This window comes from Onychostruthus taczanowskii, unplaced genomic scaffold, assembly GCF_017590055.1.
Source record: "Onychostruthus taczanowskii isolate IOZ18803 unplaced genomic scaffold, ASM1759005v1 scaffold62, whole genome shotgun sequence".
NCBI classification, from domain to species: Eukaryota; Metazoa; Chordata; class Aves; order Passeriformes; family Passeridae; genus Onychostruthus; species Onychostruthus taczanowskii.
Window position 1 is genome coordinate 3,372,255 of NW_024503901.1, and position 13,675 is coordinate 3,385,929.

General features: G+C 44.4%; 1 protein-coding gene across 1 annotated transcript; it reads right to left on the reverse strand.

Annotated features, from left to right (window-relative positions):
- Window positions 1–1,747: 1,747 nt before the first annotated feature.
- KCTD12 (potassium channel tetramerization domain containing 12) lies at window positions 1,748–6,320 on the reverse strand. The gene has a single exon (XM_041419942.1). The coding sequence runs from the start codon at window positions 6,180–6,182 to the stop codon at window positions 5,184–5,186; it is 999 nt and encodes a 332-aa protein (XP_041275876.1). The 5' UTR covers window positions 6,183–6,320; the 3' UTR covers window positions 1,748–5,183.
- Window positions 6,321–13,675: the final 7,355 nt, after the last annotated feature.

A 13,675-nucleotide genomic window follows, 5' to 3' on the forward strand; every position in this document is an offset into this window, starting at 1 on the left:
TTCACAAGGAAACAGACCTGCTTCAAATCCCCAACTCACAGCTGCCAGCAACTTTGACAGAAGTATCAAAAGCTCCATAGTGTGTACTAAAAAACGTGTAGAGCAAGAAATGTGTAACAGAGTTTAATTTTATTCCAGTTTGAGCACAGTGGAGAGTAGAATGGGGAAGAAATGTGATAATTTGACCAGCTATGGTTTTGACTGTCACAGCAGTTGTGCTGCATATTTCCAACAGACTATTTGCAGTGGTGGCATTACTACTTCAGCAGTCATACATATGAGTTCTGTTTAGCAGCAGGGGAGAAACACATGCCGCTCATTTTAATGAAAAACAAAATTAGCATTCGGTTTCATAAAACTAAGTACTTTCTAAATAAATAACACATTAGCACTAATATTTCATTGAAAACTGCACTGAAGGGTTCTTACAATAAAAAAAAATTTAAAAAAAAAAAAAAAGAACAAAAAACAACCCTGCCCTGAGTCAAATCAAATCTTTAGAAAATATTTCCTACACACTTTGATTCAGCCTTGGAAATGCTGCAGAAATTAGGAGTCTGTAAGTATTTTTAAGACATTCTAGCATAGCCATTAGTTTGACTGACTGGCCAGAGCTGCAAAAGTGACCACCTGCCTTCTCACGCTATAGGGATTTAGTACACTCAGACTACATAGACAGTGCCAGATACAAATCACAGTATTCTGACAGCCTTGTTTCCTACTGAAATAAGGCTCATGGCATTTGCATTGTCCATTTGGGTGGATATCTGTCCCCCTTAACTTCTGAGTTGATGGGTAATTGAAGCACAATCAAAAGAACTGAAAAACCTCACAGCTGTTACATTCTTACAAATTCTATGAATACTGATGACGGAGTAAGGAAAAGGAAGAAGCAAATCTGTAGTTCATGGAGGGACAAAGCCAAAATTCAGCCATCACCTTTAGCCTAGCAGAAGGTGGCTCTGTCAAGGAATGTGCCTCCTTTTTCAAGTAGAAATTGAATAAAATTGGCAGAGATGAGCAGAAGGAGTAGTACAAAGAAAATGAGACCTAAGCCTTCAAAGTTTTGCTGCCCATAGAATGACCTCCTTTCTTATATTATTGCATGATAACAAAGCACTCAAATACTATCAAGCTGTCAAATTAAACAGTTGATTAAACTTCGTTCAGCTGGTTCCTTTGTAGTATAACCATGATACCCAAGAAAGAACTATTAAATGTACTTCACATGTGGATTATACTAACAAGTCACTACTAATTTTCCACAAGTTTAGAAGAGTTTGCAAGATACCATCAGGCAGCTAATTAAAATTTCTAGATGCAACTCTCTCAGATCATGTATTACCTTAGGTATTAATGTTTCTTTCATTAAATGAGCACTGTATCCCATGTTACTATTCTCTGGCTTCATAAAAAACATCAACATTTGACTTCAACAATTACTCAGTGCTGTTCAAATTAAGCTGTTCAATCACTATTACTTCCTGAGGATTGACTGACCAGTACTGCAAAAATTCTCTGTGATGCTTAAAAGGAAATTATGCAGTCCGAGTACGATACATTTCTGTTTATCTTGCCATGGGTGTTACTAGAGGTCTCTGTATACATAATTTTCTTTGTGTTTTTTTCTTTACACATTAGTTTGGAGTCTTTGCTGAAGTTATGAATATAGCTGTTGGAGAACAAAGCTAACAACATCTGCACAGAGAATAAAAAGGACAGCATAAACCACACAACCGAGTTAATATTTAAAGAACAAAAATTTAATTTGGTATGCAACTTTGTCTTAGGAGGATCTTTATTTTCAATGCTATACATGTGAAAATAAGAATGAATAAGTGGCTCATTATCTACATGTATAAAAATATAAACATCCTATCAAACATATGGAAAATCACCCTTCATGATATGCATCACTGAAAAGACCTATGCCTTAACTTCTAATTAAAAGAAAGACTGCCCTTGTGGACTTTTAATAGCACTTGTAAATGCTACTGCATTCATCCATAAGTACATGAACTGTGAACAACAACAGCTACAAAATGTAGACAGGACTCCAGTATTGTGCCTTTATATTTTTGTATGTTTTCATGTCAACAAGGCAGCAGAGTCGTTGTGTTTATCCATTTTTCAAGCTCTCAATAGAACAGACAAGTAAAACTCATTGACTTTGCCTTGAGCATTTTTCCTTTTAGAAAGTTTACTGCCATTTCTAAGTAATGGTTCAGGAAAGTATCATCTTCTGTGGCAAAGCATCAAATGACTATTATATTTACGGCACCATCATTTTAAGCCTGCTGACAATACTGATAATGAGTTATCAGTAAATTAAAGGCCCATTTCTTAACACTAATAACACTTAAAATTTTTTACCACAAAGACTAAAAAAAAAAATCCTGTTTATATTACATCCATTTTTATGTAAAACGTGAGAAGTACTGGGTCATCTGCCAGGAAAGGGATAGGCAACCATTAATCAAAAGACAGGCAATCTTTGTTTTAGAGATGCATTCAGCCACCTAGAAGATTCACATTCAAGCAAATATGTCATCAATTTCAGTTCTACAAGCTGATGATACTCATATTCAGTTTTTCCATTGAAACAGGTATAAGAAACCAGTAAGACATTACTATGTTATGTACATGACATAATGTGAAAATGCTCAGCTAGATACATTATGAAATCCTGTAGCACTAATATTATTAAAAAAACCTAAATGATTTGTGTAAAATGTTTATATACTGTATATATATGTACACTAAATCACAAGGTCAATTTAAAACTGCCCCTATTCATAGCTCCTATGATGGATTTAGTAAGCTACCAGATTCTTAAAAAAAGAAAGCTATCTAGAGCAAATCTGAACACTTTACTGAAAACTGATTTTATACAAAATCTTAAAAAACATACTTCAGAGTTACTTAACAGAAACTAGAAAAAGACGGTCGTTACTCTTGAGAAGGGCACTGTAAAGACCTAGTAGCTGTGATCAATGTCTTCACTTGTGGTAAAAGTTAAGCACAAAGAAGTCATCTCAGAGTAAGGCATAGGACAAACAGACTTCATTCCATCCTCAGGTGTATTGGCCTCTCACTGCATCTTATTGCTCATCTAATTTGGCAGGTTTACATTTATATCCTTTTAAAAATACTCCATAATACAACTATCTACAAATGGACAGTATTCAGTGCTTTCATATGCACATCTTCCATTCAATCATGTTGATAAACAACCTTGCTAATATTAGAAAAAAGAAGCCATGGTGATGCAAATTATTTTCAGTTTTATGTAGTTGTGCATGCACTTAATGAAAGACAAGTGAATAGAGACTGAGCACTGAAACTCAATAGAAATGTAGCTATAGCTGTTTCCAAAGGAATTAGGGTATTTTTAAAAAGCCCTACTGTGAAATTCTTTGGTTAGAATACTGGTGATAGCAGTATTTTTAAATTTGGAGTTAAAACTAGAACTAGCTAGAACTAGAATTATTTTTCAAGAGTTTTAAAAACATAACTTCAAGCCTTTACTATGTATTGGTTAATTCTTCAGCACTTCAGATATATTTAGGATATTTTTTCTGTGATGGTCTGAACTGGCTATACACATTCTTAAATCAAGTTTAGGTTTTTAAAGAGAAGTGTTGTTATATTCCAGACTTGAAGAATTTGTTAGAAAGAGCTGCTGAATCTCTGTAAAACCTGCAGTTCAGATCATCTGTTCCAATGCAGACTCTGACTGCCTCCTCTGGGAAAGACTGTTATTCAGCAGTAACAAAATACAGCTCAGAAGAAGTAATTTCCCCTGAAGAAAGTTGGCATCGTGCTTGTTTTATTGAGGACAGGGCTCAATCCTTTCTAAGAAGCACTAAGTTTGTCTAAGAAGAGATACAGTGTCAGTGCCCAAATAATACTGCTATGAAAACTAAGGAAATAGCTCTTTAAAAAGTGATTTTTGTCATCTGCTGGCTTCAGAGTTTTACAGAACTAACATGACAAAAAGTAACAAGGCTGCTCATGATGACAGTAATAATGTACATCTTGCACTAATTCAATGCACATGACTTCAGCTTCCCAGGACCCAGGCCCTACCTTTACTCAGGCAAGCCTGGCTTCACCTCACTCCCATCCTTTTGAGGGTGTTTAAGGAAATACGCATTGAGATTTCTGTCCATATTATAGACAGTAACTTCAAGAAAATTATAAGGACTTCAGACCACCCATGGAAGTTACAATTCATAAGTACTTTAATTTTTCAAAGTGTCTTTGTTTTACCTTTTAAGGGAATAAACACATGTCTCTGAGGACACTTCATAGTTCAAATGATTGGTTATCCAGCAAATCTGTCCTTTCACATCAGCTTTACATGCTTGCTGTGCAGGCCCTGGTCCAGCTTAACAGAGAGGAGTTCAGAGATGTGGGGAGCAAAGAGGGGAGATGGGAGCAATCAGTTGTGAAGGGCCACATGCACGCCTCCTGCAAAATTACTCATCTCAACAGATAAAGTGTGAGCCACTGCAAACCCCTCACAGTCAGGCTTCCTTTCTATGTGACAGTCCTTCACAGACAGGCATCACTTCGATGGGTGGGGAAGGGAGGAGTCAAAAAGGGACTATTTGGGGTCTGCCCACCAAGGCCAACTCCCTCATAAGGGTATTGGGATGGGAAAAGACAGGCATTTGCCATGCCATCTTCAACAGAAGTTGCTCAAAGCAACTTCAAAGTTTCTCAGCCCTACCTGGATGAATTTTAAAATGCCCCACCCTGCCAGAGCTATACCTCAGCTCTGTGTGGGGAGAGAGACAAAGACTGGGTGCACATGCATGCTTTTGTGGGACCGGCATTTGTCTACTCCCAATATTTCTCTCCTTCCTTGCTACCAACACAGCTACTGGGAGATGCAGGAGGGAGGGTGAAGGTGGGAGCCAGGATATGGCCAAGCAGGGACACGACAGCCGAGGCACAACACGGTGACCTCCTGCCCCGGGGCCGTCAGGAGGTGCTGCAAGAGGGGTGGGGGCTGCGCCGGGGCTGGCCTGCCTTGTGCGCGGAGGCAGACACCGGGTGAGAAAAGCACAGGGAGACACAGCCCCGCTTCACATCCTCCTTCCTTCGGGACGCGAGGGGACCGTAGGTGCGAGGGTGTGCCGGCTGTCTTGTCCCCACGCCACGGGCTGGGCGGATGCTCAGTCCCGGCAGAAAACATACTCGGTGTAGCTGGTCCAGATCTTGTCATCGGCGGGACCGCCCTGCTCGGGAGCGAAGGCGCAGGTGCCAGTGGAGGAGCAGGCGGCCATGCGGAAGCCGGCCTCGGAGAGTCGGTCGAAGGCTTGCTCGAGGAAGTTGAACTTGAGGTAGTAGCGGGCAGTGTAGCGCTCGGGAGGGCGGTCGGGGTCGCGGCTCTCGTTCAAGGTCTCCCCGAAGACCTCTTTGGCCAGGGCCGTCTTGCCGCAGACAGTGATGCGGGCCACCCGCCGGAATTTGGCATCAGCCTGCGCCTCCCGCCCGATGGTGTAGGAGCCCCGGTAGCCGATGGTGATGTAGCCCGAGCGCCGCCCGCCCGCCCCGTCCAGCGACTGCGAGGGCGTGAGCAGCGGCCCGCCCGAGGGGCTGCGGCTGGCGGTGGGCGACGGGGCGGACGCCACGGCCCCGCCGCCTCCTTCCAGCGGCTCGGCCTCCAGGTAGCCGAGCAGCGGCGGCGGCGGCTCCTCGGCGCAGATGGAGCCGTCGCGGTGCAGGACGGCGGGGCGGGCGGCGGCCGCCCGAGTCTGCGCCAGGCGCCGAGCCAGGTCGGGCAGCTGGAAGTACTCAGCCTCCCGCTGGAGGCGGCTGCGCTCGGGAAAGTGCTCGGGCAGCACCAGCTGCAGGTCTCGCAGGTAGTCCAGGATGTAGCGGAAGAGGAAGCCGTCGCGGTCGAGGAAGAAGCGACCCTTGCTGTCCCGGGGCAGCTCGCTGGGCTGCTGCTGCGAGAACATGCGCCAGAGCAGCGAGTCGCGCACCGAGACCACGGTGCAGCGCCGCGTCACGTACACCTGCCCGCCCACGTTCAGCTCCACGATCTCCGGGAAGGAAGACCAGCCGCCCGTCGCCGCTGCGGCCGCCCCGCTGCCCGGCGCCCCGCTCCCCGCCGCGGGCGACACGCCGCCGCCGTTGGGCAGCCCGCGGGCGCTGTCCGCCAGGGCCATACCGGAGCGAGCCCGCCGGAGCCCACGCCCTTCCTCGTCCTCTTCCTCCGGCCGCCTGGGCTACGGCAGGGCCGCCGCCCTCGGGGGAGCGCAGCCCTCCGCTGCTGCCCGCCGGAGCCTCCCGCCCCGTCTGGCGCCGGAGCCGCGCTGCCGCTGCGCTCCCCGCGGCCGCTCCTCTGCCCGCTGCCGGACAAACTCCTCCGTCGGGCTGCGAACGGAGAACCCCGGCACCGGCGGCAGGGCCGTGTTTATGTAGCGCGGCCGCACCTCGCGGGAGGCGTGGGAGGCTGGCGGGAGGCAGAGCCGAGCGCACGGGGAGGAGAAGGGGACGGCCCTGCACTGACGCAGGGTCCCCCGTCGTCGTCCGTCCCCCGTTTCCCCCCCCCGCGACCCGGTCCTCCTTCCCCGGTTGCGGTGGGGAGCCTCTCCCCGCCCGGTGCGCGCCCGCCGGGCTCCCGTCGCCGTGGGCGAGCACCGCGGTGTGTGTCCAGCGGGGATAAAACCTGGGGCGTCCCGCCTCCCTCCCTGCCTCCCCCAGCCCCCCTGAGCGAGGCTTCGGCTCCGGCTCGCTCCTCGGCTTCTCCGACACGTCTCGTTTTCCGCAGGCAGGAAAAGCCCTCTGTTTGTCCCGAAGTGCAGGAGCGGGCAAGCGGCGGGACGCTGCTGCTCTGCCGAAGGCGCTGTGCTGTACCCCTGCTAAATCTTCCTAAGGCTTGTCCCAGCCCTCTCCAAATGAGAACCCCGGCGAGACAACCGTGTCCCCTCCCTCCTGTCGCCTTCGCGGGAGAAAACGCGAGCCTGTGGTGCTGCCCGCTCTCTCCTCACGCGGCTCCCCGGCCTGTTCCGGGCTTGCAAGACACCCCCATCACAAACGCAGGTTTCTCACGCCCTGAAGGACTCCGTTACACCCCCGCCGATCCTCATTCCCGGAGGGAGACGCGGTGGATCGCACCGTCGGGAGGCGCCGGGAGCGCCGTCCGAGGGATGCCCCGCCGGCCGGGGGAAGACCCTGGTGGCGAGGGACACCTCGGCGCGGATGGGTCCCCTCCAGCTGCCTGACAAGCGGCACTTCACCGTGAGAGCCAGGCTCCTCGTGGCTGCGTGCACATTTGTGTATTTAGGTGCCCCTACTGCTCAGATTTAATTAGGATTAATTTGGTACATCGGGATCTGCGTGAAACACAAGCACCTATTTAACGTGCGTTGGTAGAAAGCATTTGTTTCAGGCTTTTGCTTGAATTTAATCTATGCTGCTGTGTCTCTTTGCAAGCAACAGTAAAGAGCTGCTGCCTTGATGCATTCATTTGCTCTCCAGTGGCAGTTCACGTGTGCTTTCTTCCTCGAGAGAACAGCTCGGAGGACAGGCAGGTCTGACGAGTGTGAAGACAATGGTCAGCGCTCTCCTTTCGTGGGGGTGAAGGAAGCCCTCTCTGGACTACCCTACTGCAAGTGCCCCACTGCAGTGGTCTGTGAAGTAGCAATCAAAAGATGCAGGTGCAGGGGGTAGAAGCCCTTCAAAATTTGAGAAGTGGGAAAGGAAGGAAAGGCAAGTTAGTTCTCAAGAAGCAAAATAAGTTTGCCCAAGAGACGAAGAGGAAGAAGAGGGGTAGTTGAGAAACAGAAGTTTTGAAAAGGGAATTGGTGGTAAAAAAGAATAATGTGTCTAGAAAGAACTGACAGGGAGATAGTGTGATCTAATGAAGGAGATGGGGTGGTCTGGGGAGAGTGGAAACTCAGAATTTACAGGAGTTTCATCTGAACAAGACTAAGAATATGGTAACAAAGATGTGGACCATTACTTTTTCCATGTTGGAAATCCAGTTACCAGAGTTTTGACCAAGTATTTTCATTTGTGGGACTGGAATGGCAAAGTAGGTTAATCTGATACTTTGCTGACATTTTGTTACAAGAGCTTGTTTCTCTTCTTTTTTTTCTTTTTTTTTTCTTTTTTTTTTTTTTTTTTTTTTTTTTTTTTTTTTTTTTTTGTTTTTTTTTTTTTTTTTTTTTTTTTTTTTTTTTTTTTTTTTTTTTGTGGTTTTTTTTTTTTTGTGTGTGTGTTTGTTTGGTTTCGTTTTGGTTTTTGTTTTGGTTGGTTGTTTTTTGTTTGTTTTTTATTTTTTTGGGAGAAGTAGAAGAGAGGTTAAAACAGTTCTGAAAGATGAGGGGAAAAGATAAATAATCTTGAATTAAGTTATTTTGCTACCCATTTAAACAGCTGAGTTTGTTGCTGGAGGAAAAAAAAGGGGGGAAGTAACGTGACATGTACTGCCACACACAGAATCTTTGTTTTCTTTCTGTATACTATTTCAGGGTCAATTCACCAGGGTAAAAGCACATGAAATTTTCACGTGGTGGTTTGCTGGTGACAGTTTTATGGAGTTGCTTTTACCTCTCGGTCTCTTAATGTGGCATCTCCCCCCACATCACCCTGCTCCCGGCCATACTTAGCAAGAAGCCACCTCAAGAGCCTCCCACAGATTCGTATTTTAAACTCCACTTCCCTAGTGTGGGCTCTCTATTGAGAGCACTGTGATTAAACTGTGCACCCAGAGGATGAGATCATATAATGCTTGAGCAGGCGCTTATTCATAGCAGAACTTGCAGTGGAAGATTTTGTACCTACCAGCAGGTGAGTCTTAACAAATGCTCCCGTATTAAAAAATGGGATCTTTAATTAATTAAAATTATTTCAATTTTCTGGCATTAGGTGAGTATCAATGCAGGTTAAGGAAAAAACCCAAAACACTAACATATTAGACTTGACTTTGTTTGTCTTGAGCTTTGTTAGATTTGAGACCTGACTTCATAAAACCTGAGCTTGATGGATTCTCCCAGTGCATATTTTCAGAAGCTTCAGAGATGAGTAAGTTATGCTGCTCCTTCAGCCACTGGCTCCTCAAAGCTCCTCTGCCTGCCTACTGTCTCATGGGAGGCCAGGTGACAAGGATCCACCCACTGTGCAGCACCCTGGGATGTGCAAAGCCACCATATCAAAGGGGTGGGGAGGAGCACAGCTGACACAATAAGGTATTTGGCCCACTGTCCCAGGTCTCTTTGTAAGGGCTCAAACCAGTCCATCCCACTGCAGTGCTCTCTCTGTCAGTGTGAAGCTGACTCCCGACTCCCCTTCTAAAAGGGAGCAAGGAGCCTTCTCAAGACCCTATTCACAGAGCCTGTTCAACAGTCCTGGGCAAAGACCCAGCTTGCCGTGTTTGTCTCTGAGATAGATGTCATTTTCTGGGCTTAAAAGCATGCCCAGCACTGAAATAACTGTTTTGAAGCTACGTCTCTTCAGAGAAATTATATTCTGTGGGCATCTCACTGCTGCTTTATGCCTTGCCTGACTGCAAGGCTTTGGTTATTGTAATTTCTTTCGTCAACAGATTTTTCCTCTTTTCACAATATCTTCATCTAATTTCTTTTCCATTTCCCACCTCTTTTCATTTGGCAACGTTTTCCTCAGTGAGGAGGATTGGACTTCATCTGTGGGTATTACAATGGGTAAATATATCAACAATTTTTTACTTATGTGTCAGTCACTGGGTTGCGTAACACAGTCGTAGTGGTTTATTCTTATTTTGTGTGGGAGACAGTGAAATATTGGTACATGTAACATTAAAGACTGCCACAGAATGCCTCCTGCAAGACATACAGCCCCCATAAAGGCTGGTAAATATTAAATATGGTCAAATGAACAGGCAAGGCTTTATGACAATGAACGTGTAGTTGAATATCTCTGACTGTGCAGTGTTGGGATATTTCTGGGCAGTAGCTCTTACAGGTAAGACAGTCACATTTCAATGTTTGCTATTAGCTGCTGACCAGAGCTAGCTAGAGGGACACTGTCTTCACCTGTCAGGATACAACAGTTTTTCTTCTTTTAATATTTTGAAACGTTTACATTGGTTTGGGGGGATTGGTTTAGTTGATTTGGGGGGTTTTTGTGACTTTTTGTTTGTTTGTGGGGGGTGTTGCGGGAGAGGCTTTTGTTGTTTCCATGTTTACAAAGATACTTCCATCGCGATGGGCCCCTGTTTTGCATTTTGGGCGGTACACCCACGGATGATCCCGGTTTATTCAGGGAGGGCAGTTTTCTTCACAAATGGAGGAAGGCTAACACCTAGTGGCAGTAAATCCACATTGCAGTTAAGAAATACAAAAGGTCTCCAAAGTATTGCCAGCGTGACCCAAGGCACATAAGGAGAAAACGATACTTCTTCAGTAGATGTAGACTATTATGTATTCAGCTTCTTCTTGAGAAACTTAGTAGAGAAAGAACGTATTTTTTCCCTGTTCTGAACTAAAGTGTTGGTTTATTATTTCTTCTAGCAGTCTTCGCTCTGTGAAGTCGAATAATATTGCTTAGAAAATAACTAATTACATATGACTGCATTGTTTGAATTTTAATACTGAGTTCAGTGAAATATTTAGCCTTCTGCATAAAATCATCAAAAGGAGTTAGTGCTATAAACTGAATTGGAGGTTCAAATATGCTCATTTAAGCTTCACAGTCTTGTTTAGACAATGCAAGAAAAAGAGTTTAGTAGTCCCACAGCAGAGCATATTGCCTAAGAGTCAGAAATCCTTTGCTTTTTTGGGACTTACAAGCTCTCTAAAATGTGTGCAGTTCCATAGGTTTGACTTTGACAGTCAATGTATGGCTATTAGAAATGGCTTTCCCATTTCTGAGTTATTGCTCAGAGTGAATTTATCAGCCTCAGCATTATGCTCGAGTGATACCAAGTAATATTTCCAAAACTTGAATTATGTATTATTCCACCCAATGACAGAATAAGAATTCAACTCCTTCTAAGGAGAGTGCTCTCTCTCTGCAAACTCAGTTTCACAGGATGTATGCAGTTAAACACAAATGCATACATTCATAGATTTCAATATTTCATGTGAATTGTAATGAATGTTACCTGTGAAGTTACATCTGAGAATATCTGCTCATAGAAATTGTTTTGCCTCTGTGTTTGCATATACAGCTGGATACATTTAGCTGGAACTGCATGTTCTAGGAAATCCAGCTGCTGTGGAAATCTGCACATTCAAGCATGAAAAATATTGAAGAGCCAGAATAACACAGGCTGTAAGGGACCTCAGAAAGTCATCAAGGGCTCATGCATTTCCCTCCTGCCAGGGTGCTACAGACATTTCTTTGGATAATTTTGTGAGGGAAATGCTGCGAAGAGTCTGGAGAAGAGGGAGGGAGAGAAGGAGGACAGACATTAGCAGTGTATTCTGTGTCCTTGGCTGATACAGAGTTACAGAGTGTGACTGAGAAACATAATCAAGTGAGCAATTAGTGAAGGTCAGAGCTGTGTAATTTCCTTCAAGCACCTTTGTGAAAATTGGAAGACAAAAAGCACCTTCTCAATGTTGGGGGACGTGCAGGTAGTTTCTGCCTTGGTAAGCGAGAGCGCTGAAGGGGACACCTTCCACACACATCTTGAGCATCACTGAATTTGGAGAACACAGGAAAAGAGGCTGTGCACCTTATATCACATGGGGAAATACTCCCAGCTGCTTCTTTTCAGGTGATATCTAGGAAAATGTGATAATTGGTCTCCTGTTTTGGTTAATTATAGAAGAAGTTACAGCCCTGTCCAATACCAAAGGAGCAGAGTACATCTGTGTCATTTAATAACATGCAGTGGTGTAGTATTTTGCATGCACAACATGTGAGGCTTTTCTCCTGTGCTAAATTACTCACAACCCCTATGGAGCAGCTTTAAATCAGAGTTCTTTTTGTGAGCCTTGGCTCTCTGACAGTAATCTTCCATATCTCTGTGAAACATTTCAGTCATGTCTTCAGATCTTCTCTCAGCAATTCTCCTATCTGTGAATAAATAGCATTCTGACCTGGCTTCTACCACAACAACAACAGAAAGTCAATCAGGCCTCTGCAAAACACATGAGTGGAATCTACATCCATCTTCTATATTACCATCAGTGTGAGTCAAGAGCCTTAAGCTGTCTCTTAGAACTTAACAGTGTGAGGATTCAGCAAAAGAGCTCTCCTAATAAGGAAAATACAACTCATTATCTAGCTAATTTGGATTTAAAAAGCAACCTCTACTCCTCCTTCTTACCAGTCTACTTCCTGTAGGGTTGGACAGGCTTCAGATAGGTTTAAAGGGGTAAAACCACATTTTATCGGTGCTTTTGGATACAATCAAAAAATAGAGCATTGATTTGCAGAGGAGCAAGTTAAGGGCTGTCCCTAAGTCTAGTCTTCTGAGAAGTTAATCATAAGGATGGTATCATTACTGGGTAGGAATTCTGTCCAAGAAAAAATGCCTTTTAATAGAATTTTTTTAATTTACAGGTCTGTCTTCCACCCTTTTCTTACAAAAATGTATTTTATAAAAAGGAATTAAAATGTATTGATAAAATTGTTCTTTTTGACAGAGTGATCCCTCAAAGGTAGAATAGTTAATAATAATGACATTGGTGATTGTGCTTCAAATTTTTGTGTTCGCTTTAGCTGTGATTTGGAGGTATACTGTTCACTAATTGAGCATGTTTCAAAATCATAACTGTGGTCAGTGAACAGTAATTAATGAATTTGTTTTTGCTTTCTTCCACTATGTGCCAATGCAAGCTGTGCTTAACCAATATTAACTCTTTAAGTTAGATTAAAATAAGCAAATGAATTGCAGACATTTATTTCAACAGACTCAGACACTGAATGTGCTGCTTTGTTCTCTTTGCATCTTTTTCTGTTGAAACCAATTTAAAATTCCTGTTACGTTTAATTGAAGAAATATCAAAACTCTTAGCAGGGGTGCTTACAGCATCTGCAAAGGTATGAAGAGAGTGAAAGCTCACAGCAGGCTCTCTACTATAGATAAGTTGGTAAATGTTCTTTTACTACCTTAAGTACCTTGCTTGAATACCTGAGAAAAACACATTTGCACTAGTTTGGTTTGTTCCTCTGCTGAGACCCAAGTTTGTATCCCTGCAAGTGCTGTCACACCCTGCAAGGCTTGTGCAGTGTTTCACAGTCCCCTGCTTGCTCCTGTTCCCCCAGGGTATCAGTCCTGAAGGATGCTTTGACTAGAGGTGGTTCCAGCTCTCCACTGTGCTTCACAGTTAAGTGTCTCTCCACCAGCTTTCATCATCTCTCAGCAAAGGCTGGAATTAAATTAATGAAATCTCATTAGAGAATTGCTATTCACTTCCACAGGAGTGAAGACTAAGAACTATTTCTATACACATAAAGAGAAAGAGAGAACCTTGAATGTTAGCATACTCAAATTTGCTTCTTCTTTGGCCTCAGAGCTTCCTACATGCTGAGTGCAGCTCCACAAGCTCTTAGCTTACATAAAGAGAAAGAGAGAACCTTCAATGTTAGCATACTCAAATTTGCTTCTCCTTCTTTGGCCTCAGAGCTTCCTACATGCTGAGTGCAGCTCCACAAGCTCTTAGCTGCTCCAGACATCCTGGAAAATATCCATTCTGTCAAGACCTTGCCAAAGTACATGTCA